The 24,085-nt window shown below is 31.5% G+C and overlaps 1 protein-coding gene and 1 pseudogene across 1 annotated transcript; both read left to right on the forward strand.

The window, feature by feature from the left end:
* Nucleotides 1–16,676: 16,676 nt before the first annotated feature.
* On the forward strand, nucleotides 16,677–23,420 carry LOC125842210 (cinnamoyl-CoA reductase 1). Its single transcript, XM_049521458.1, has 3 exons — nucleotides 16,677–17,250; nucleotides 20,773–21,122; nucleotides 23,071–23,420. The coding sequence occupies exons 1-3, from the start codon at nucleotides 16,765–16,767 to the stop codon at nucleotides 23,213–23,215; spliced, it is 981 nt and encodes a 326-aa protein (XP_049377415.1). The 5' UTR covers nucleotides 16,677–16,764; the 3' UTR covers nucleotides 23,216–23,420.
* LOC125842200 (protein EMSY-LIKE 3-like) lies at nucleotides 17,474–19,067 on the forward strand (annotated as a pseudogene).
* Nucleotides 23,421–24,085: the final 665 nt, after the last annotated feature.

The raw sequence follows: 24,085 nt of genomic DNA on the forward strand, positions 1-24,085 counted from the left end.
TATACGTGAGGCCTAATCCAAATCAGCGATCGATCTAAACTAGTGATTTAAACAATTAAGACAATTCTCATGATTATAATGTTGATTCTTTTGCATGTTTAGTTATTTGAGAGTCGTTAGATTTGGGTAGGTTGTCATGAGTTGAAGAATATTTTTTTTAGGCCATCATTTGATTTTGGTTCATTTTAAGCACTAAGAAGAACGCGCATGCACATAGACTTTTAAAAAAATTATAGAGAAGCAAAATTGACGCAAGATAATTGAAGAGGTAGCTAGGCTGGGGATGGGTTGGAGTCCATTTATATATAATTGTGTGAGGGAGACTACTTAACATTGTCAAGAGAACCCCGTGACTCTCACTACAACTAATTACCATCTTTATCAATAATATTACACCACTTTAATCTTATTTAATTTCATCACAAAATTTTAATAGTTCAGTTGGTTGGTTACTTGTATTTTTACTATGTTGTGTGTTGAGTGAGGATTCGATTCCTTAAAGTTGTTGGCTGCATATATACTAGTTATGGTGCAGTCTCTCTCTCTATATATGTATATAAGCACCTACTTTTTTATTTTTTGGATGGCTCGTAAGATCTTTAATCAAACTCTAAGTAGGATGTTAGCTCTATTGTCCTAAGTTGCATAACGAGGTAACGGTTGAAGAATGACAAAAAGTCTCATATTGATGATTAATAAGATGGGTGGACTTCTTATAAGACTTGGACAATTCTCCTCCCTTTGAACTAACTTATGAGGGGTGTGAGTTAGGTTCGAAACCTATCTTGACATAATATCAAAGCAGGATCCAACTCAACCAATGCTAGCCCCCGAAAATAACAATCCTTATAAGAGTGGGACAATCTTCCTTTTTTGAGCTAGCTTTTGAGGTGTGATTTAGATCTTGATGAATTTTGTATTTTAAAAAGAAAACCATTACGTGCCAGTTGCCACACATACATAATTTATCTTTTAGACATAACTTTAATTTTGTTGAATGTATATATACCAATAAAACAAATTTCTTTTTCATTTTATGAAGATAGATATCTCGACCCCTAAAAGAATATATACAAATTTGTTTTTTTGCAATATAGAAGAGTCAAAACGTGTCTTCTTTTAGAGAAAAACAAGACATTTACACGGGTCTTTTGGAATTTTTATGAACAAAATATATAGTTTTATTATTTTTTCTAAAGTCACGAGTATGAGGTCACAATTCTCTCTTTCTTCGTTGAAAATTGAAGAAACGAGAAAAGCATATTAGAAAAATAAATTCCAGAATATTTATATAACTTGAATGTTCTAAACTTTTTTTTAATTATAATTTGGCATGCAAATTCAAAATTATTTTATTAAAGCCCTAAAGTTTCTTTAACAGTTAAATCCATCCAACTAGAAAACAAATGGAGATTTGATTTGCTTTTGATTGCAATTAGGTATTAAATCGTACGTGCTTTAACAAATATGATGAAAGTTAGGCAAATTATTTTCACCTACTTCATATCATTTAAATTATAATAACACTCTATATATACTACTCCCTTCGTCTCATAGTAATTTATCTTCTTTTTACACATATTAAGAAAATATAAATCAGAAGATAATTTTATTAATTCTTACCCCTTAAAAAACTTCTTCAAAACTTTACAAACAAATGTGAACACTTTCAACAAGAAATAATTACAAGGGTAATATATATAAAAAAAAAATTACTACCTCTGTCCCATAAATATTAGATAAGCTCTTTCTAATTTTCACTGCTATTAAGAAATCATTAATTAATAGATTAATCAATTTTACTATTTTTCTCTTTGTTCATGTTAATTAGTCTCTTAAAAAAAACTTAGATTTTTAAATTTGTTTAAACCTCCAAAGACCATATTGATTTGTAGGGGTAAAATTGGAAAAAGTTGATTAATTCTATCTTGACTTAGAAAGTGATCAAGTAGTATGAGATAAATATTTTTAGAAATAACCAACTAATTATATGGGACGGAGGGAGTAATTGATATTTGTTTGATCTAGTAAAATAGACAGCTAATATGAAATAACCATTTTTAATAAGATAATCAACTAATATGATACTGCCGGTGGAGGGTGCACATAACTATTGACTCTATTAGTTTATTTTCTTGATTAGGAGAATTCAAGAAAATCCTATTGGAAAACAGAAATTTGCCACCCCCAATCATTTTCAATGGACCCCATTTATTGGACTGATCAGTTGGCCTCCTACTTAGAATTATTCAGATTTAATTTTTTTTCCTCTTTACAAAAATATTCAGCCATGATATTTTATTTTGTCTTGTCTACTAGAAATTTAATTGTAGCCCCACACCAAAAAAAAAGAAAAAAAAAAGTTTATACATGTTTTCTCTCTCGTGAAAGTACCTTCCAATTTATATGGTTGACTTCATAGAGTATATTTTATTTCATTAATTTGTATTTATAAGTTTCTATATATTATTTGTTTTCTTCTTTACCCTTTCTGGTTACTACTTATTCTATATCTTGTCTTCATCTCGTCTTTGATGTGTCATAAGTCAAAAGCTTAGATGAAACAATATTTCATGCAACATATATATATCCCACAGCCTGTATATTATGGAGTTTCGATAAATACGAATCACAACGTAGCTATCTATATTTTTAATTCTAAAATAAAAACGTCCTAGTTTATTTGAAAATCAACTTACGAAATTTCAAATCTCGTGTGAGACTTTCTCGTTAACCTTATAAGTTTATATTGATCGGTCTCCTCAATTGTTTATATAAATATGGATTAAAAGGCAAAGTAACACAACCGTTGCCGCTAGCCTTTTTACGAAAATGACTTCTAACATAAAAATCAATTATAGACATTTAAGAAATGTCTTCTTTTTAATTAAATGGAAAATCAATATCGTATAGAAAAATCTAGATAAATTATACTAGAGAAATCAATCGTAATCATATGAAACTTTAACAAATTAAATTAGACAATATTGTATAGGTAACCATCTTACGCCATGCTTACCTAGCATGTTCGTTGATCAAATCTTAAACTAAATCTTTTTATTTCTTCCCCATTCTAGCAAGGTAGTTGATTATATCTATCACATAAAAATACTTCCCATGTCATAATTTATGTGGCCTCATCTGATCTGATATTAAAAAATAAAATAAAAAGGAAAGATTTATTAAGTTTATGGTTTGAAACAAATCCTAAGCATTTATATAACTATAAATCATTTAATTTAGAATAAAAGAAAATTTTTAAATCTTAAATTGTAAAAAGATGATATTCTTTTTTGGGATAGGTAAAAGAGAAATATATCAAATGAATTGATCAGTCTAAAACAAGTAATAGAATAGAACAACCATTTAGGTTAAAGAGAAGTAGCTAGGTAGAGTGATCATTTCCCTATGGACTTGTGATTAATTTATTACTACACTACTTTTTATTTATTTATGAGTGAACAACAATTGAATATACTTCTCCAATGTTCTTTTGAATGATCTCATTGCTTGTACAATTGAGGCAAAACGATTCATAGTGTATATTTTATGCAGATGTGACCTATAACAATGAAAACTATAAAATATCAATAAGGGTGGTAGTGGAGTGGTAAATACTCTTTTATTCTTAACCAAGAGGTTTCGGGTTCGAGCCCCTTGGATATAAAGTTGCCTTTGTTAGGGAGTGTTTTACCTTTTCAATGTGAGACTTTTCGGTGCGAATTCGAATTTGATCGCACTCCAATGTGATATCGGACACTGGGTAAGAAACAAAAAAAACTATAAAATGCTTAAAAAAGGACATTTCCACCCAAAAAAGTGCAGTCTCAGGTTCGAGCACCTTGGGTACAAAGTTGCCTTTGTTAGGGAGTGTTTTACCATTTCAATATGGGACTTTCCGATGCGAATCTAAATGTAATTGGATTCCAATGTGGGTATCGAACACCGGGTGAGAAACAAAAAAACAAACTATAAAATGCTTAAAAATGACATTTCCACCCAAAAAAGTGCATACAAAGAAAATACTTTTTTCCGTTTTAACTTGTTTATCCTATTTTTACTTTACACAAAATTTGAGAAAACAAAAAATAAAATAAAATTGAATCTCGTAATCTTAAACATATCACGTAGAAAAATGAAATTAAAAAAATTATTAAACCAAGAAACAAATATTTTTTTAAATAGCTAGACTAAAAAAGAATGTATAAAGAATAAATTGAAACGGAGAAAATAATTATAAAAGATTTATTCAATTTATATTCAAGTATATCACCAGTAGTCATATAGTAAAATTATTGAAGCCCTTCCGACAGTTTCAAGAATTAATTATAAAAGTTCTCTGCAGTGATTCATGATTCCCATATTTAGGTACATCCATCATTAAGACGAAATCAAGATATATTAATTCTATGAATTTAATTTTATATCAAACTTATTGTAAATTTTAAAAATTATGGATTGAAAAAGATAAGGAAAAAAGTAGGGATAAGGCATAAGTACCCCAAGAGTATGATCGAAATCCCAGAGACACACTTAAACTTAACTAAGATCCTATTATTCCCTGAACTCATTTGTTTCGTATATTTGAGCACCTTTTGTGCTGATGTGGCACCTTCAACCACCCAAATTGGTTGTATTTGTACACACTCGCCTGCTACGTGTGTAAATATTATTTTTTTAGTTAAAAATTACTTTTTTAAAAAAAATTAATACTTTTTCTTATTTTTTAAAAAAGAAATTAAATTTTCAATTTTTTTTTAAAAATAATCTTATTTTTTTAATCTTGTATTTAAATTAATTAATACACATTACATTCATTGTTTTTCCTCTTTTATTTTTCTATTGATTTTATTTTCTTTGTCTTTGGTTTTGATTTGATTTCAAATGTCTTATATTTAAAATAAGTTAATTTTGAACGGATATCAAAATAAGTGAAGAAAATCAAATAAAACATAAAAAAAAAATGTTAAAATTAAAGGACACTTATAAATTATTTTTTAAAAAAATACACATAATTTTTTTAAAATAATTAAAAGTAAAAAAATAATAAATTAATTAGAAAAAAGTTTAAAGTGAAAAGAAACTAAAATAAATATTTTACAAAGAAAGAAATAAAAATAATTAAATATATATAAGTTTTATTGTCAATAAACATGTGTACTAACTAAGTATAAAGTTACCAAGAAAAAAAATGACATGTGTCCAATTTGTGTACTTATCACTTGCCTTCAAGAGAGTGTGCACACTCTCTATGCCATGTCAGCGTTTGTGGTATATTTATTTCATTTTAAATTAGTTTAAGGGTGTAATAAGACCTTAGTTAAGTTTAGGTATGTCTTTGAAATTTCAGTCATAGTCAAGGGGGTACTTATGCATTATCCCAAAAAATATGATAAATTCAAAGTTGGGATGAGCAGTATAACATAGCCTTTAAGAACGTCCCCTAAGTTACTTTTTGATACGTAAAAATTTCAGGATATTAATTAGTACTATGGAATTTAACTTGTATTTTAAAAACTTTAGGACATAAATTAATTTCTTAATTACATGATTAAAAAGTGTCTAATTTGTGATTTTTTCACTAGTAGAAAATGGTTCGTTTTGGTGTATTCCTAATTGTAGGACCCTTGTTCTCTGCCAATTTTTTTTTTTTATACCTAAATTCATAATCTTAAAGTTGAAAATGAAAAGTGATTTACCATCCATTAATCCGATTCGATTCGGTTAATTCAAAATTTGTATCGTAATAGTGGTGAAAAATGGGCCCCACAAGGGAGATGGGGGCCCATCAATAATTTGTGTTATCCCACACGAAATTCCCGTGGCCTGGACCATTTTGGCGGTTGTCAACCCTTTCTCTTGTATCACAAAACAAAATACCTTCTATTAAATTTAAAACAAATTAGATATTTATTTTTATCGTGGTAATATATACTCTGAATACATTTTTCTTGTCTTTTCTTAAAAGAATGATATAGTATATTAAACTAAAATGTGAGCTTGCAAATGTCTACTTTGTTTCGTGTTTTGAAGTTCAAGAATTAAGATCGTTTAAAAATATATATTTATGTTTGAAAGGAGTAGACAAGAAAATCATAGAGTATTTTTATCTTTGCGTGGAAATTATTATATCAGAGTTCTTTTTTTATGATAATAGTGTTCAAGCTAGTGTACACATATATATCTAATAATTTCGCCTAACAAAACTTGATTAAATGAGAAGATATCACCCAATATGTTTTGCTTCTATTGGAACTGAAGTTCTGTTTCTCACTAAATTGATAAAATGAAATAAGGCCACTCTAATCTATTCCTATTGAGTGCTCTGCTTGGGACCATCAACATTATATATTTTACTGAAATAGATTTCACGAAAAATCAACTATATCCAATCTTGATTGCTCTTCGTCCCTAGTCACAAGTTCTCCTCCATTTTGTTAAACTAGCTATACTAGACATTTGACAATTAACATTAGCCTTTCTTCAAGAAAATCCATAGGAATTGAAGTTTGTACATTCCTTAATAAATGCAAGAGGTCCAAAATATAATATCTTTCCAATTCATCACCGACCATTTTGTGATCATAAGCCGTCCGACCAATCTTTTTATGTTTCTTTTAAGGCATCGCACACTTATTTGTCACTATGCATATGTCATTTTTAATCGCTTTCTACTTGGGGCATTACCAAACCACACATTTTTCTTTTAACTTTTATTTCTTAGAATATGATTGATGTTTCATATTTTTTTTCCTTTGCATTTACTTATTAGTAGGCCTAATTAATGTATTTTATCCTCACTTTTGTAAAAAGTCCTAATTTGTAGTTTTCTCTAGAGTGGCATGAATCTTGATCTTGACAACTTTGGATCTTTTTTTAGGCTCACATTTTCTCTTGTGAGATTTCAAGATTTTGACAAATTAAGTCTTGGGTGAAGTATTTTAGATTTCATTAGTCTTGTGAGTGACACATAGTTGGTAACCCAAGAGATATTTTAAAAAAACAAATACTTAACAAATTTTCAATTTCCAAGCTAGCTTTCGAGTGAATTAGGTTGTCTTAACTAAATTAAAGTATTCCTTAGATTATTTTTGAAGAATAATATTATCAAGGATTGTGGCAGGATGAATATGTACGTTCTTTTACCCTTAATCAAAGGTCTTGAGTTCAAATCAATGATCTGAAGAACAACATCATCAAGAATTGTGGCGGGATGGATATACATGTTCCTCTCTATATACCCTTAATCAAAGGTCTTGAGTTCGAATTTTCGATTGAAAAAAAATTCTAATAAAAAACACTCGATCTCTTATAACAGGTCTTACACGATACAAATTTGAATTAATCTGAAGATTCAACACACAACTATTTAGTGGCATAGTGATAAAAATATAAAATACATCAAGAATTGAAACCAAATACCAAAAAAAGAAATTGAAAAAATTATTAGTTGCATGTAGGTAAATTAGCTGTTGTCGTACAGTGAAGATACTAGAAAATTACAATGAGCAAATAGGGCAGCCAACTACCTGATTTACTAGATAATTCACATATATGTATATATATTTTTTATTAATTGATATTAATTAGTTCCCATGTTTCCATGCCAAAATAAAATTTTGAATTTAATGAAATGATATCAAAGTCTTGGATCTAAATTGGCATTTTTCTTCAACTTGAAGCCTATCTCTTTCAATCAGTTAAATATAAATTAAAACCCCTTTCTTAATTTATTCTAGTCAATTTTAATTTCAACAATATTGTTGATCTCATCGTCACACATTTAATGTAGGGGTATGTAAATATGCCTAGAGACAAGGCAACCCTAATTTCCTTCTGTTTTTTTTTTAATTCTCAAACTAGGGCAACCATAAGGGTGACGTTTGATTTGTAACCCTTCATCTAATAACTAATATTTTATTTTGAGAAAAAAAAATAGTATATATTAAAAAATATGCATTTGCGTAATGATTTTTAATGCATCAAACTTAATAAACAGTACTAGTAAATAATACTTACGCTACAATTCATGTATTATTGTTTGAAATATGGAGGCTTGAATCTTAATTATTCACGTTTTAGGCTATTAAATGCATATATTTAAATTAAAATTTAATGCACTTATTTGCTTGTATCGTTAAGATCTTCAAGATTTTCATATCATTAAAATATATATTTTTGTATGGATAATTTTTATCATCACACTAGGCCACCAGATAAGCCACCACCAATCACCTCTGTTATCACAACTGTCACAGACAATTATCATCATTGTCAATTTATATTGTCAATTGATACCACATATACTATAATTTATATTCATTATCTTTGTTGTCATTGCCATCACTATCAATCACTAACATCACAACGGCTAATCCCTACTATCAACTACATCCGACCACAACGTCGTCACCACCACCACCACGACCAACTACACAATCACAATCACCGTCACCACTATATGAACTATCACGCGACAATCACTATAATATTAACCTCCTCCACCATCATAACTATCACCACCATCATACTAGCCACTAGCTCCAACTATCTCCACTATCACTAGCGAACATAATTTAAATTTTTAAATAAATTTTATTCATTTAGATGTTGAAAATCGGATAGTATAGACTTAGTAGGCGTTGGCCATGCGATACCATATCACGATATGGAATCGTGAGATGGAATCAGAGTTTGGACATGTGATTTTATGTTGATTCCATCTCATGATTCCATATTCTCCAAAACCATGATATGAGAATTCCATATCATGATTTGAGATATTTTTAATATAAAAATTATTCCACAAGTTTATATTTTGTTAAAACAACCACACATTTATATCTACTAATTATTTATTTCATATATAAATAAAATTTATAATCACATCATTACTTTATAAAAATTATTATTCTCACCAACATATAGTCACTTTAACTCACACCAACCGATTGTTGAGTAATAAATTTGTTCTCTTCATTTACTCCAACACCTAATTTATTACTTCTACCGTTTTGTATTTATTACAACTCAAAGTAACAATGTTGGTTCGTTTTCTCGGTCACATGATCGAGAAATGCAAGTTCAACGTGAGGAAATTGTCCGTACTATGTGGGAGGATTATATTAAAGACTAGTACACTACAATTTATGTTCAATTTCTTTTATTGAATTAAAGTTAGATGAAAAAGTTACTTAAGTGGAGAACAAATAACTTTGTAATAATTTATTATGTGATTTTATAATTTTTTGTTTATTTGGTAAGATTGAATAAACAATTGGGGCTAATTTAATAGTTTTACAACTTATGAAATTCTTAGGTCTATGAGAAAATTTACAACACAAAAATTCCATATCGCATGTCCAAACAAAACTTCAATTTCATCTCATAATTCCATATTATGATATCATATCATAATTCCATATCATGATACCATTTCGCATAACCAAACGGGTCCTTAATTACTCAACATTCAAATCTAGAAATAACATCTTAATCATTATATACTCATTTAGATTCAGATATCACAATCTTTATACAAACAACATTAAGCAAATAGACGTTAAACTTTTCTCATTCACTTTTATGATTTCATTTTTATGACAACCTCCAAATGATATAACATAAATCACATTGTTAATAACAATATATTTTCGTCGAAAAACAAGTGCACGTTTTCCAATTTAATACAATATGATAGGNATTTCATATATAAATAAAAGTTATAATCACATCATTACTTTATAAAAATTATTATTCTCACCAACATATAGTCACTTTAACTCACATCAACCGATTGTTGAGTAATAAATTTGTTCTCTTCATTTACTCCAACACCTAATTTATTACTTCTACCGTTTTGTATTTATTACAACTCAAAGTAACAATGTTGGTTCGTTTTCTCGGTCACATGATCGAGAAATGCAAGTTCAACATGAGGAAATTGTCCGTACTATGTGGGAGGATTATATTAAAGACTAGTACACTACAGTTTATGTTCAGTTTCTTTTATTGAATTAAAGTTAGATGAAAGAGTTACTTAAGTGGAGAACAAATAGCTTTGTAATAATTTATTATGCGATTTTATAATTTTTTGTTTATTTGGTAATATTGAATAAACAATTGGGGCTATTTTAATAGTTTTACAACTTATGAAATTCTTAGGTTTATGAGAAAATATACAACACAAAAATTTGATATCGCATGTCCAAACAAAACTTCAATTTCATCTCATAATTCCATATTATGATATCATATCATAATTTCATATCATGATACCATGTCGCATGACCAAACAGGTCCTTAATTACTCAACATTCAAATCTAGAAATAACATCTTAATCATTATATACTCATTTAGATTCAGATATCACAATCTTTATACAAACAACATTAAGCAAATAGACGTTAAACTTTTCTCATTCACTTTTATGATTTCATTTTTTTGACAACCTCCAAATGATATAACATAAATCACATTATTAATAACAATATATTTTCGTCGAAAAACAAGTGCACGTTTTCCAATTTAATACAATATGATAGGCAAATATTATTATTTTTTATTTAAAAAGAAAAAATTAGATGATCCAAAAAAGAAACTAGGCTTTCAGAGTTACATGCATAATAAACCCAACTTGCAATAAAACTCACTATACGTATGACGGCACCAAGCGTGCAAAATAGGGCAAGAATATTATTGGCTGAAGTAAGAGAAATCAAATACAAATTTGTACTTGTGAATTTAGTGCTGCCACAAGTTGATATATAGTCCTGAATTTTTTCAACAATACGATTAATATAGTATTAGAGCAGACAAATAAAGGTTATGTGTTTGAATCTCATCGCTATCCCTTATCGAAAAAGTGAACCATAAAAAAGGGATTATGATCTAAGCACCAATTGTTCCTCTCTCAATCATGCATAGCCAAAAAAAATTGTACGAGAGACCTAAGTAATAATTAAACAACGTGTTTTATATTGAACCACATGTACTTTTGTACGTGTACTTCATATGTTTATTTCCAATTGCGAACGCGTTTGTATAAAAAGTACCGTTAATTATCACAATTTAATTTCTACATAAATTTGAATTTGAATATATGAAGTTTCTAAGATGTTATTTCTTGTCATAAATTGATATTTATTTCATATTATTTCGGGATAAGAAATATATAGTCTTTGCTATTGTAATTACTTTATATCTCCGTTAACGTAACTAACTTACCAAAATTGATCGATAACAATATTGAGAGCAAAGTTATGGTTAAATATCTGCCAACCCCTTTAATGCCAAGTGGGCAATGCGGCTGCTATTATACACACAAATTGTTGATAATATATAGTGACTGCTTGAACACTTTATACTAATAATAATAATAACATATGACAAAAGATAACCTAAATAAAAAGAATAATGTGACTGAGGTTGATTTAGATTTTTAGTGTGGGCCAAACTATTGCAGCTCAGAGGTGTGGTAGCTAGGATCATCAGTGTTCCTTCATTCCCCTTAATTAAATATCTCGAGCTCGATGATCGAAGAACATTTTTTAATATGAGAAACTCTTTCCTCCCCCTTGATAACACGAATTTGAATAATTGATTAGTAATCTTCGATATTATTAAAGAAATGGACATTGAATATAAATTTAATCCAAAAATTAGCTCAAAAGAAGAGGATTGCTCAAGACTATATAAAGAAACTGTACGTTCATCCCTTTTTCATTCGGTGTGTGACTCTAATATAGATTATTAAACCTAAAAAGAAAAATGGACATTGATAATTGTAGCAAAAGATAGTGTGACGGGATGATTGAGATTCTTTTTTAGTTCAACCTCCGATACAGAACGCTTTGCGTATTCTCCCCAATTGGCTCACCTTACACACATCTACAAAGCATCTCCAGGGACATGAAATATCTAAATGCATCGATCAAAATATCTATAATATCGTCTCTATTAGATTCTCCGATCAAAATAAGTAAAAAGATTATTTTAATTTTTGATAAAATGAAATTTTTTGAATTCTCCTCCAAACTAGAAGTATCATTTTTGATATCTGAATTAGTCGGACTTTAGTACCGAATAATTAAATCGAAAAAGAAGAGGACTACTTGACCTAACCACCCTTAAATTAAACGTTGGGGGACCCAATAGACCAAAACCACCGATGGGATTTAATTGTAGTGAGTGGCCCATTTGTTTCATTTATTGCATCACCGATGCTAATTAAAACTTAGGTCTTACATGTTTGTTTGACTCTCTGACTATACTAGTACTACCATTATAGTTATTTATTTCTCTTTTGACTGTCAGAATTTAATTCTTTATTTCTCTGAATGTTCTTATCATATCATTGCTCTCCAATTCCCTCTTCACTTCATTATCGATTCCTTATTTGTCTTGGGTGTATAAATACTAGATTCAGAAGTCCATGTTAACACGGGCTTAATATTTTTTTAAAAAAATTTAAATGATTTAAAAAGTTCATTCGATTTTTAATTGGATTTTTAAATATTTTTAGTTTCTACTTATTGTAACTGTTAGTACTATAGCTATTTATAATGTTTTTATGCAATTTTTAAATATATTCTCCCGTCCACTTTTAATTGTCATGGTTTCCTTTTTTAGAATCAAACTATAAGAATTTTGACTAACATTTTAGAATGTATTTTTTATCATATTGATATGTAAAAAAATTGTAATTTATTGTACTTTTCGTATGCTTTTTGAAAATCTAATTTTTTTGGTTTAAAATAATCAATTAACGTAATCTAATTTAACTTTGAAAATTAGTTAAACTGACTTTCAAAAAGCGCAACATGACAATTAAAAGTGGACGGAGGGAGTACTTAAAAGACTAATTAGAAGATAAGATAAACAAATAAAAATAAAGAAACTACACAAAAATTACAAAACAAGTGCCAAAGCTGGTATGTTGATTTGCTCCTGTTTTTGCACTTGAAACTGCCTTTGTGTTTAGAAGCAAGCATGACGATGAAAAAGAAAGGTGAAGCCTCTCAACTGGCTCTTCTTCTATAAGAGAACATGACAAGCAAGTTCATCTGAATTTAATATTTTTTTAAAAATAAATTTATATTTATTCTGAACTTAAGAACTTTAAATTACGATTTGATCTCCTTTGTATGCATAGTAAGGTACGTAAAAGGTTAGTAGAATAATGACATGAAACAAATGGGCTGGGGTAGGCAAAGAAGACAAACATCTCGTGATTCCTTTTTTCTATCTCAGCTAAAAATTGACACAACATTAATGTACAACTATGTATCTTCTCTTATTTGTTTGTTTGTTTATTTTGTTTTCCTTCAGTGTCTAGTATTTGTATTAGGGTCTGATTAATCCAAATTTGATGCTCAAGTTCGAAATATCTGATTAAGAAAAGAGCAGTCTCACCCAATGCATCAGATTCTTTGATGGTCTTATCCCAGATGTATGTGTTATTTTCATTCCATGTGAGAATGTACAAATTAGTAGAAAACAACTTTACAAGTTATTTGCTTGTCTTATATAATGTAGTATAGTTAATTTCTCTTGTCTGGATTGTCGATTTACTACCATATTGTGAAATGGTGGTGAGGAAACTTAATTTTGATTTCTTTGAATTAAAGTTAATCTATCTAAAAAAAAAAGAAGTTAATCTTTCTATGAGTTTAAGTTTTATACATTAACTGTAGTAAAAAAAATATGTATACAAATGATACGGTCTAGTAAAATATAATACAGTTATTTTATTTAATAACATTATCTTTTGATAACCTAAAATAAATTGCAAGATAACCTACTAGCTATATCATCTCAAATTACACTGCATATATAGGGTAAGAAAATCATTACATGACTACTAATTTTTAAAACTTAAATCCTAGGATTAGTTTTTGAGAGAAACACCACTTTGTAAAAATCACATTTTATGAAATGCAACTTATTTGGACTTTCAGATGGTAATAATAAAACAAATTAGTAAATATTCATACATATTAGTGATTTATAATTCACATTTTAAAAGTGCAATTTATCATCTAGAACTGTGACTTTGCCTTGAAATTTATAAGTAGCCTCTATAAATCAAATTTACAACAATGATTTATAATTCTCATCTCAAATATAATATGATTTATAAGACGCGTCTCAAACATATTTGGAAATTGCATCTCAGAAATAAGATAAAATACGATTATAAGTAGCATCTTGAATTGGGTTCAGTTCACTCCTGGGTTCAAGCCCAAAATGCGGTCCATGCACAAGTGGGCTTTTTCAGTTGCATTTTTAATTTTTAGTTGCATTTGTCAGTAATTTTCTTTCTTTGAATCTTTTGACATAGCTTCTACACTTGTATTTTCTGGAGCCAAGGGTTTATTGGAAAAATTATTCTACCCCACCAAGACAACGAAAAGATCTGTGTATACTCATGAAATACTATATGAAATATGTTATTGTAGTTGTTATGACTAATGGGCCAGCCCAAGTGCATACCCAAACAAAACGATCCATTGAATTTTGTAGCCCTCTTGGATCTCTTCTTCAAACCTCAAACAATCAATCGAAAATTTTCAATATTGTATATCAATATTTATGATTAGAGGTGTCAAATAGCTAGTCGAGTCGTATTTGGGTGGGTCAATGAGCTATATTAATAATTTGGGTTAATAATTTGTCCAAAAGTTATTTGAGCTAAAAATTGATTAAAATGTGGATCATAATTCAATATGCTCAATTCTTATTAAGTTTTAATTATTCTTTTATAAAAAATTTAGTGCTTGATAAAATTATTTTTGTCTTTATTATCGCTACATTCAACATATCAAATAAAAAAAAAATATTTTCAAAATATTTTAACAAAATTTTTTATGAGTCAGTTACATATCAATTCAGTATTCAATGAATTGAGCTGAAATAAATTGATCTAATTAACAAATGAGTTATTTGAACGACTATTTTGGCACCCCTAAACTATGATTCTTTGTCGTAGTTTTCAAATGTAAAAACTAAGTCGTGTCTGGTGATTATACCAAGTATATTTATATATTTGCATATTCACTTTGTTTACTTGACTATAGTTAATTAATGTACATTTTCACTTTATTAATTTATTTATTGATATGATAAGTTAAATTTTATTTGCTACAAACACTAATATGACTATGTAGTTGTTTAAGTCATCTGCATCCCCTTAAAGTTGTCCGTATATTTTACTTAGACACCTTAACTATGACTATTACCTCTTGAACACCTAATTGTTTAAAAAGTATACCTATTAAACACAAAATGTTGATGTGGCAAAAAAAGTGTTTTACACTTCCGCTAAGCGCGTGAAACAATCTTAAATAATATTTTATTTTTTCTTTTTTCAAAAAAACTTAATACTTTTTCTTCTTTGACTGTCACTTGACATTTAAATAATTTAATTTCTTAAAGAATAATTTTAAAAGTAATACTAATTCTTAAATCAAAACAAAAAAAAAGCCCCCACCCCACCCCCTTTAAGTCGTTTTCTTCACAAAGACAGTGCACTTCATTGTTTTTTTTTTTACTTTAAAAAATAAAAATTGAATAAGCTAATTGAATTGGAGGGAAAAAAAAAGGACATCAGGCTAAAAAAAGTTAACCGATTGATGTCCATTTCGGTTACCTTCGAACAAATATTATCATTCAAATTAAAATGTAAACCCATTAAATTTATCAAAAATAATATCAGATTGATTCGATAAAATTAATTTATGTTCTCTCGATTTCTCTTTGCTATCGATTTCAAGACGATTGACAGATTCACTTTCTTCATCACTCTTGTATCAGTCTCTTTGAATATCTCTTTCTCATGTATTAGGAATAAAAAATAATTATATAAGCAAATAACAAAGAAATTGAATTTTATCGTTTGAGAAAGAAAATCTTGCTTGGAAGAAGATGAAGAAGAAAGGGGGCTGGGGTAGGGTTGGGCTTCTCATTTATTTTTTTTAATAAAAAAATAGATGGAAAATATATTTGAAATGATTTTAATTCTTTTTAACATAAAATTCTTTTTTTTCTATAATTGTTGGGCTCAACGCCACATGTTATCTTGTAATTTATCATTTTGCCACATCACAGCAAGTGTATTATACACTTTGTTTTTTTACTTATTATCGAAAAATATCTAATAGGAACAAGTTTTGAATAGATAAAAGTGTTCAATAGGTACTAGTCCTAATTGAGGTGTCTAAGTAAATTATACGAATAATTTTAAGGGGCCACGAATGACTTAAGTCTTGTGAAAATGATCCTTTATCGCACGTGTCATGAGCTCAGAAACCAAAAAGCATGGCTAGCCTTGAAAACTTATATTTTTTGCAATGAAAAATGGGTATAAACAATGAATATAAAATATCACTAAAATTTATTTTCTTTAATCCTATTAAAAAAAATCATTTTCCATATCTATAAAATCAGTCAATTATAACGGTGCTATTTTAATTGTAAAGAAAAAGAGTATAAGTATTGTTGTTTATCTGAATCATACTCCCTAAGCAAATATCGGAGCAACGTGTAACGAAAGATTACGACTCTAATGGATTAAATCAAAGTGGGATCAAGGGATAAAATTTTGTTTTATCTGTAACTCTTAACACAAATCCAATTCGTATTTATATTAATTACTTCCCTAACTAATTTTTATTTCATTTAACTAAGCATATCGCTATCATTATATCCTTTTTGTCACAACTGAACAGTTCAACAATTAATCGATTTGTTACGCAATTCCAGCAATGTCTACCGAAAAACCACCGGTTTGCGTCACCGGAGCCAACGGATTCATCGGTTCATGGGTGGTTCAGACGCTCCTCAACCGCGGCTACACCACCATCCACGCCGCCATCTTACCCGGTTCCGATCCTTCGCACCTCCACTCTCTCGCCGGCGCATCTAACCCCGGCGTGCGAATATTGGTTCACGAAGTCAACATCCTTGACGCCGATGCAGTCTCCAGAGCAATAGCAGGATGCGGCGGCGGCGGGGTTTTCCACGTGGCGTCGCCGTGTACGCTAGAGGATCCGGTGGACCCGCAGAAGGAGCTGGTTGAGCCTGCCGTACAGGGTACGATCAATGTGCTCACGGCGGCGAAGAGGTTTAATGTTCGGCGCGTGGTGCTCACTTCCTCCATTTCTGCCATGGTTCCCAATCCTGGTTGGCCGGAAAATATGGTCTTCGATGAGTCGTCGTGGACTGATCTTGAGTACTGCAAGTCTCGCCAGGTGTCATTCTCTCACCAATATACACGTGCGTTTCACGTGATATCTAAAATTAATTTAATTATGATTCATCTTATGATTACTTAGAAATTAAATAGGTTAAAATGAACTTTTTAAAATTTGTTAGGTGTAAAACTCAAATTATTATTAATATAAATAAGTTGGTATTGTAAATTGGAATTAGTTGAAGGGGCATTAAACAACAATCTTTTCTGTATGAGAAAGCCGTTTCATTTGTGAAATTCTGAGATTAATATAGCTTGAAGATCCGGTGTATGGACTTTTAGAAATCAGCAGGGGTACTGATGATGATCGGCCTCAATCACATAGTAGTATTATATATAGGTGGAAACGGTAGGTCTAGTATAAGTTCATCCCCATACCAAAGGGGATGTATGTTGATATGGAAGTCGAAATTCACAACCTTGAGCAGGATGCATATGGTGCAATCCTTCGAGCTTTCAAAGCACAGTCTGATGCTCTTACATGGGAAAAGGAAAGCTTGATAACACAACTCAGCAAAGAGCTAAGACGATGAGCACAGAGACCTACTGACCAACGTCAATGCCGATAACCGTATTCATAGTATCAGGGAGTGGAGAAAGACCAATGGAAACCAAGATCAACTCCCCAGTCCAACAGTTTCTGGATCAACAAAATCTGTGATAATGCCACTTGGTGCCCCGTTGGAGTCCTTGCACCATCAGACAATTGCAGCAAGCACGCAACCTACTACTCCAGGTGCAAAATGGGCAGCAGCACCAGGAAATGGAGGATTTAGGTCTAGACCTAGCCAGCAAGTGTTCTCCTCTTCAAGGCCTGTTCATTATCAGCAGGCTGGTCCTAGTTCTTCAAGTGCTCTTCGTTCTGCTGAATTTGCTGAAAGACCGCACGACAACCCCTTGATTGGGAGAAGAGTGATGACTAGGTGGCCAGATGACAACAACCTCTACTAGGCCATTATAACTGACTACAGTGCTGTCGATGCTCGGCATGCTTTGGTGTATGATATGAATACACCAAATGAAACTTGGGAATGGGTTGATCTCAAAGAGATTCGCTCCATGGATATTCGTTGGATAGGTGATGATCCTGGAATATCTCGAGTAGGAGGAGGTGGTGGGCCAGGCAATGGAGGAGTTAATACTCTAAATGCTGGAAGAGGGAGGAGATTTGCTAGGCAACAATTTGAGAATGATGTCAATGCATCAGAGAATAGAATCGTACAGAAGACATTAGATGAAATTGAGATTCTGCACACAGCAACACTGATAAAGAAGGTTATTGATGCAAGTCACCCTGATCTTGCTGAACTTGCAAAGGCAAAGAAAATGCTCAAGGAACATGAACAAGCATTAGTTGATGTGATTGCCAAACTCACCGATGTTTGTGAGAGTGGAAGTGGTGGGGAACCGCCATTCTTCCATAAGAACGATCTGCTGGGGAGCAATCATGATGGTGTTGATATGGAGCCTGGGATGAGGGCAAGAGGTCAAGGTGCACCGGAAAATCATCCAGATGAGGATGTCATCGTTATTTAGTTTCTTCCTTTTTCATTATCATCATTTGTAGGCAATACATTTTGTCTATTTAGATTCTGGAGCTAAGCTGCCAAACATCGTATTTCAGCTCAATGGATTATAGTGCCAACTTTGCTGTCGCATGAATTGTGCAAGACAACGTAGAGATGTCTTTGTATGTTATGTTATTACTCTTTGGTTTTGCTGCTACAACCCCTGAATAAAGCTGCTTCAGTTTGGCAATACATTTGTCTATTTAGATTCTGGACCTGAGCTGCCAAACATCGTATTTCAGCTCAATGGATTATAACGCCAACTTTGCTGTTGAAAAAAAAAAGAATTAGTTCTATTAATAAAAAATTAACACGTCTCCGGATGACTCGGTTGGTTTGGATTTGGAGGGTGGTTATCCATATGGATCCGTCCCCCACCTCAATCCCTTCAGAGTTGAGTCTGTTGCATAGAGCTTTTGTAGTGCGGTTTACATCCTCGGTGTGGTTTGTAGGCTATGTACTTCGTGTGCACAAAATGCTTATCCTTAGGCCGGCTGTGGGTTATCTAAGGTTAAAAAAGAAACAAAAAGCACGTTTGACTTTAAATAAAGTTGATGTTTTGTTAAACAAACATCTAGAGGAGATTGAGCCAATAATTGACATTCCAATAGAGGAACACTACTTTTTTTTTTTGGGTAGAAAAAGATGAGTTGCATTAATTAAAATAAAACATTACAGGGAGTAGATGGCCCTATTCTAGAAGTACGAAAAGAGGTTACTGGCATTGTAGTGTGAGATGCACTACATGCCTCACTAGTTAGACTATCAGTTGGTAAGTTACAAAAAGTTGTTTGTCGACAAAAAGTGGTGTCTAGACTATCTGCTTCGACCATCGATTCTGTAAAAGGGGTTGGGCTATCAAAAAGTATTAATGTTGTCAAAGCTCCATTGTTGCTCCATGGTTAGATAGACTATCTGCTACCTGATTCTGCTCCCTGTAAATGTGAGTGACGAGTGTTTCACAGACTTGTCGAAGTGTGGACCTGCAATCAAGTAAAATATTAGCATATTTTGCATTGGAAGATGATAGCAATGTGATTACCTCTTTTATATCAATTTCCACTTGAATTGGAGATAGGTTCGTAAGAATAGCTAAGCATAGGCCATGGAATAGACCCTTTAGTTCAGCTTCAGTGATAGTAGTATATGGAATATGCATACAGTAGCCTAGTATCCAATGACCATCTGTGTTCCTAAAAACTCTTCCTATGCCTCCACTATCCGACATATTTGTAAAGGCCCCATCAGTATTGAGTTTATAATAATTTGGTTTCGGGGTATCCATTTGAGTTGTAATTGGGTTCTAGGCACCTTGGGAGTGGATGCCCTAGCCAAAAAATGATATTCTGTGGCTTGTTGAGTAGCCTGTGTACATGAAATAGGAAGTTTTTTTATTATTAAAGAGATTATTATTCCTTGTTTACCAAATATGCCACAAGTAGCAGGGAATTAAAGTTTCAGCTGGAGGTGAGCGATTAATTATAATAATTAAAAGAACACTACCTTCGCTTTAGGGGATCAGTACTCCTTTGACTCGTACAATAAGAATTTGACTCCACGAGGGATTGAACAAAAGACTGTTTAATTAGCCTATTTCGTGTGTGTACCAATTGAAGTATTTTGGGTAACTGAGAATCAACATGTTAAAACTTCTTATTGCAGAGCTTTAGGCTTATATCGAGATTACTGCTTGCATAATCCACTTCTCTAATAATGTAGTATAATCCAATATTGTTGAGTGATCTACTCAATTATTTACCATGTCCTAATAAATGGACACTTTCTATTTGATTTCCTTGACTTCTAAATTTACTTTTATTTTAAACAAAGTTGCAAGGATTCAAAACTTACCGTTCCTGATTCCCCCATTGACATATAGTATGATATAATTACCTCTCATGCATGACGAAGAGCTCTTAAACATTATAAATCATAATTGAGTTCAATGACAGAAATGGTACCCAGTCTCAAAGACACTTGCTGAGAAGGCTGCATGGGAGTTTGCGGAGAAGAATGGATTGGATGTGGTAGCAATTAATCCAGCTACATGTCTTGGTCAACTTCTGCAACCTGGACTGAATGCAAGCTGCGCTGTTTTGCAACAACTGCTTCAGGGATCAACAGATACCCAAGAGTATCATTGGTTAGGGGCTGTGCATGTCAAAGATGTGGCAGCGGCACAGATTTTGTTATTTGAGAGCCCTCGTGCTTCTGGAAGATACTTATGTACCAATGGCATTTACCAGTTTGGTGATTTTGCTGACAGAGTCTCAAAACTTTCCCCTGAATTCTCTGTCCACAGGTTTGCTTCTCTCTCTATCGTAACTATCCTCAAGTTTAATCTTCTGTTATATGCAAAAGTAGGACATATATTGAAAGGGATTACATCTGTTAATCCAGTCCAGTCTTCGTCTCAGCTAATAACATTTAATCTTTATCAACACTGGATTTGACATAGCCAACTAGTTATTTGTTCTCCTCTGTTACTCAAAAGGCATATAATTCAGCTATGCTATCTTTAACTGAATGATGATAAACTTAAATTTCGATGTTGTTTTACAATTCAACAGTAAGAAATGAGCAGGTTGAGTCATTAAGAACTGATCTCCACCTGAAGAACTTGGGAACGAAGTTTTGTTAACTAGATTTTCTTCAGGCATAACATATAGACAGTCACTTCTATTACTACCTTAATAGTTTAATACTCTCCCCATCTCGTTGGAAAACTCTTAATTTTGTTTGGCCTTTCCCAAATAAATGCTGACTAACTTTTTCTGCACACCAACTCCTCAACTGAAAAGTTAGTTTATGTTATTTAAAAGATGAAACAACTTTTCAACTAATTACTCCCTTTTTTGTCATTTAAAGCTACTTCCTACATCCCCTCAACCAACCACCTTAGACTCTCCAAAATATCAGTGAACTGTTTGATTGGGATTTTATACTGAATATGGTTAAAATTGCTTACAGCATTAAGTTGAATCGTGAACATATGACGTTTAACTTGAATAGCTTAAAAGAAGTATTAGTTTATATTCACATATAAATTGTTGGTGGTACACTGGAAGTAGGTCAATAAAAATAGGAGGGAGATTAATATACTATACTCAATAGAAAAATCTTGTGCAAAATGAAGTGATTATTACATCCTGGCAATAGTATTTCATTTAATGTAAAATCAATTACGACATGGTTTATAGTAGTGGGGTGGCAGGAGCTTCCATTCTACACTTCGGTATGAAGGGCAGCCCGGTGCACAAAGCATCCCCCGTTAGAAGGTTACAGGGAAGGACTGCACTCCAAGGGGTGTGATATAGACAGCCTTCCACTTCTTCGGTATGAAAACTAACAAGTGCAGTAGATACCTAACTTGCAGGAGTATAGATACAAATTGCTCTTACCTGACCCCACCTCAAGTATTAGCTTCAAAGGAATTTTAATTGCACAACACACATTCAGAAGTCACAACTGTCAAGAATCAAGATCACCTTTATGTTATCCAGGCCTTTAACAACCCCACTTTAAAACTGTAAGGCTACCCAAAGAAACCCCACTATGAAGTTCTAGCTACATCTATAGCATTCCAAGTCCCACTGGTCACCTTCCATGTTACCTATTCAGCTTATCCTTCCTTTTAGTGATTCTATTCTTGTTATCCTGAATAGTTTTACGACTGAGACTTATTGCTGAAGTTCAGCCTCAGCATCTTTTAGTCATATGTAAATCTCGTTAATATGTTGTTTTAAGTAATTTGTAATTCATGGTCGACCTGATTTGTATCAGGGTCTCTGCATAACCAGCTTAACTTTATTTGATAACTGAATTTCAAATGTATACTGAGGTTAGTACATTATAAATTTTAGTTATCAACCATCCAATTGCTCCTAACTACCATGTGCCTCTATTGAAATGTTTCCTCAGTGCATTTATTTAGCTATGACTTATAACCAGGTTGACTCTAGGCTTCATTTTTTTAGCATTCAATGTTCTTTAATCAAATTGAAAGTTCCTCACTTCTGTTATTGCTTTTTCCGAACTGCTTTGATAAACTTGTCCTTGAGCGGAGGATCTATCAGAAACAACCTCTCTACCTCCCAAGGTAGGAAAGTCTGCGTACACACTACCTCCCCCTTTGAGAATTTCTTTCATGTCTTAGTTTCAATTGCATAAGATACCATTTTTTATTAGATTCCTTTTTGTATGATTGGTCTGGTCTTGTCTCCAATAATTGTGGATAAAATTGAATACAGGTTCACAGGGGAGACCCAGCCAGGCTTGGTGGCTTGCATAGATGCTGCTAAAAAATTGATTGATTTGGGACTAATTTTCACCCCAGTTGAAGATGCAATTAAGGATACAGTGAATAGCCTTAAAGCCAAAGGCTTACTCAATTAATTATCTTGATCCCACACTTGCTTTTAGAAAATTCATCTTTTTGCTTAGATGGATTCATAATAACCATTAAATGAAATGATTTATTAGTATCCGTCTTTTTGGGTAATTTAATTCATTTATTAGAAACCCTGTGGTGATAATTATTATACCTGCTTTAGATTTCCAATGAGATTAAATGGATCATGGCCCCTTTTTTGTTTTTAAATTCACAGTAATGATTAAAACAATAGATTACCCTTGTTAACGGACACTTATTTAAAAATTTATGATTAACAAGGGTCCGTTAATAACCATGACATATTGAACTTTATGACAAGACTTTTCCTTTTTACATAGAACAAAATTTTAGGAATGATTGTTAATTTATGTTTTCATCAATCGATTAGTATTTGATATTATTACTCTCCTAATTTTTTTTCTTCAATTTTATTATTTCATGTTGTTTCTTTTGCTTCTATTACTATATTCATATCGTCAGTATTTTGTTATGATACTTGATTTTGATATGTTTTACTTGAGTTGAGGGTCAGTCAGAAACGACTCATCTATCTTTTACATAGATAACATGCATGATATTCTTTTCAGATCCAATTTGTGAGACTATATCGAGTATGTTGTTGTTGATCAAATCCAAAATGGTGCATATTTTTGCTTTTAAAAAGATTGATTGTTGATGCTTTCTTGAATTCCTTCCCACTCCATGCTCTGTCAATGTGTGAGAATCAGAATTCAGAAGAATAGCTCCAAAACTGATTATTTTTTTTCGATCACTGAAAGATAAGTTATAAAAATAGTATAAAGTAATAAGTGAAATTGTCTTACTTAATAAGTACAGAGAACTGATTTGGCTACGGTACTGCTGAATTATTC

Source organism: Solanum stenotomum, chromosome 1 (assembly GCF_019186545.1).
Source record: "Solanum stenotomum isolate F172 chromosome 1, ASM1918654v1, whole genome shotgun sequence".
NCBI classification, from domain to species: Eukaryota; Viridiplantae; Streptophyta; class Magnoliopsida; order Solanales; family Solanaceae; genus Solanum; species Solanum stenotomum.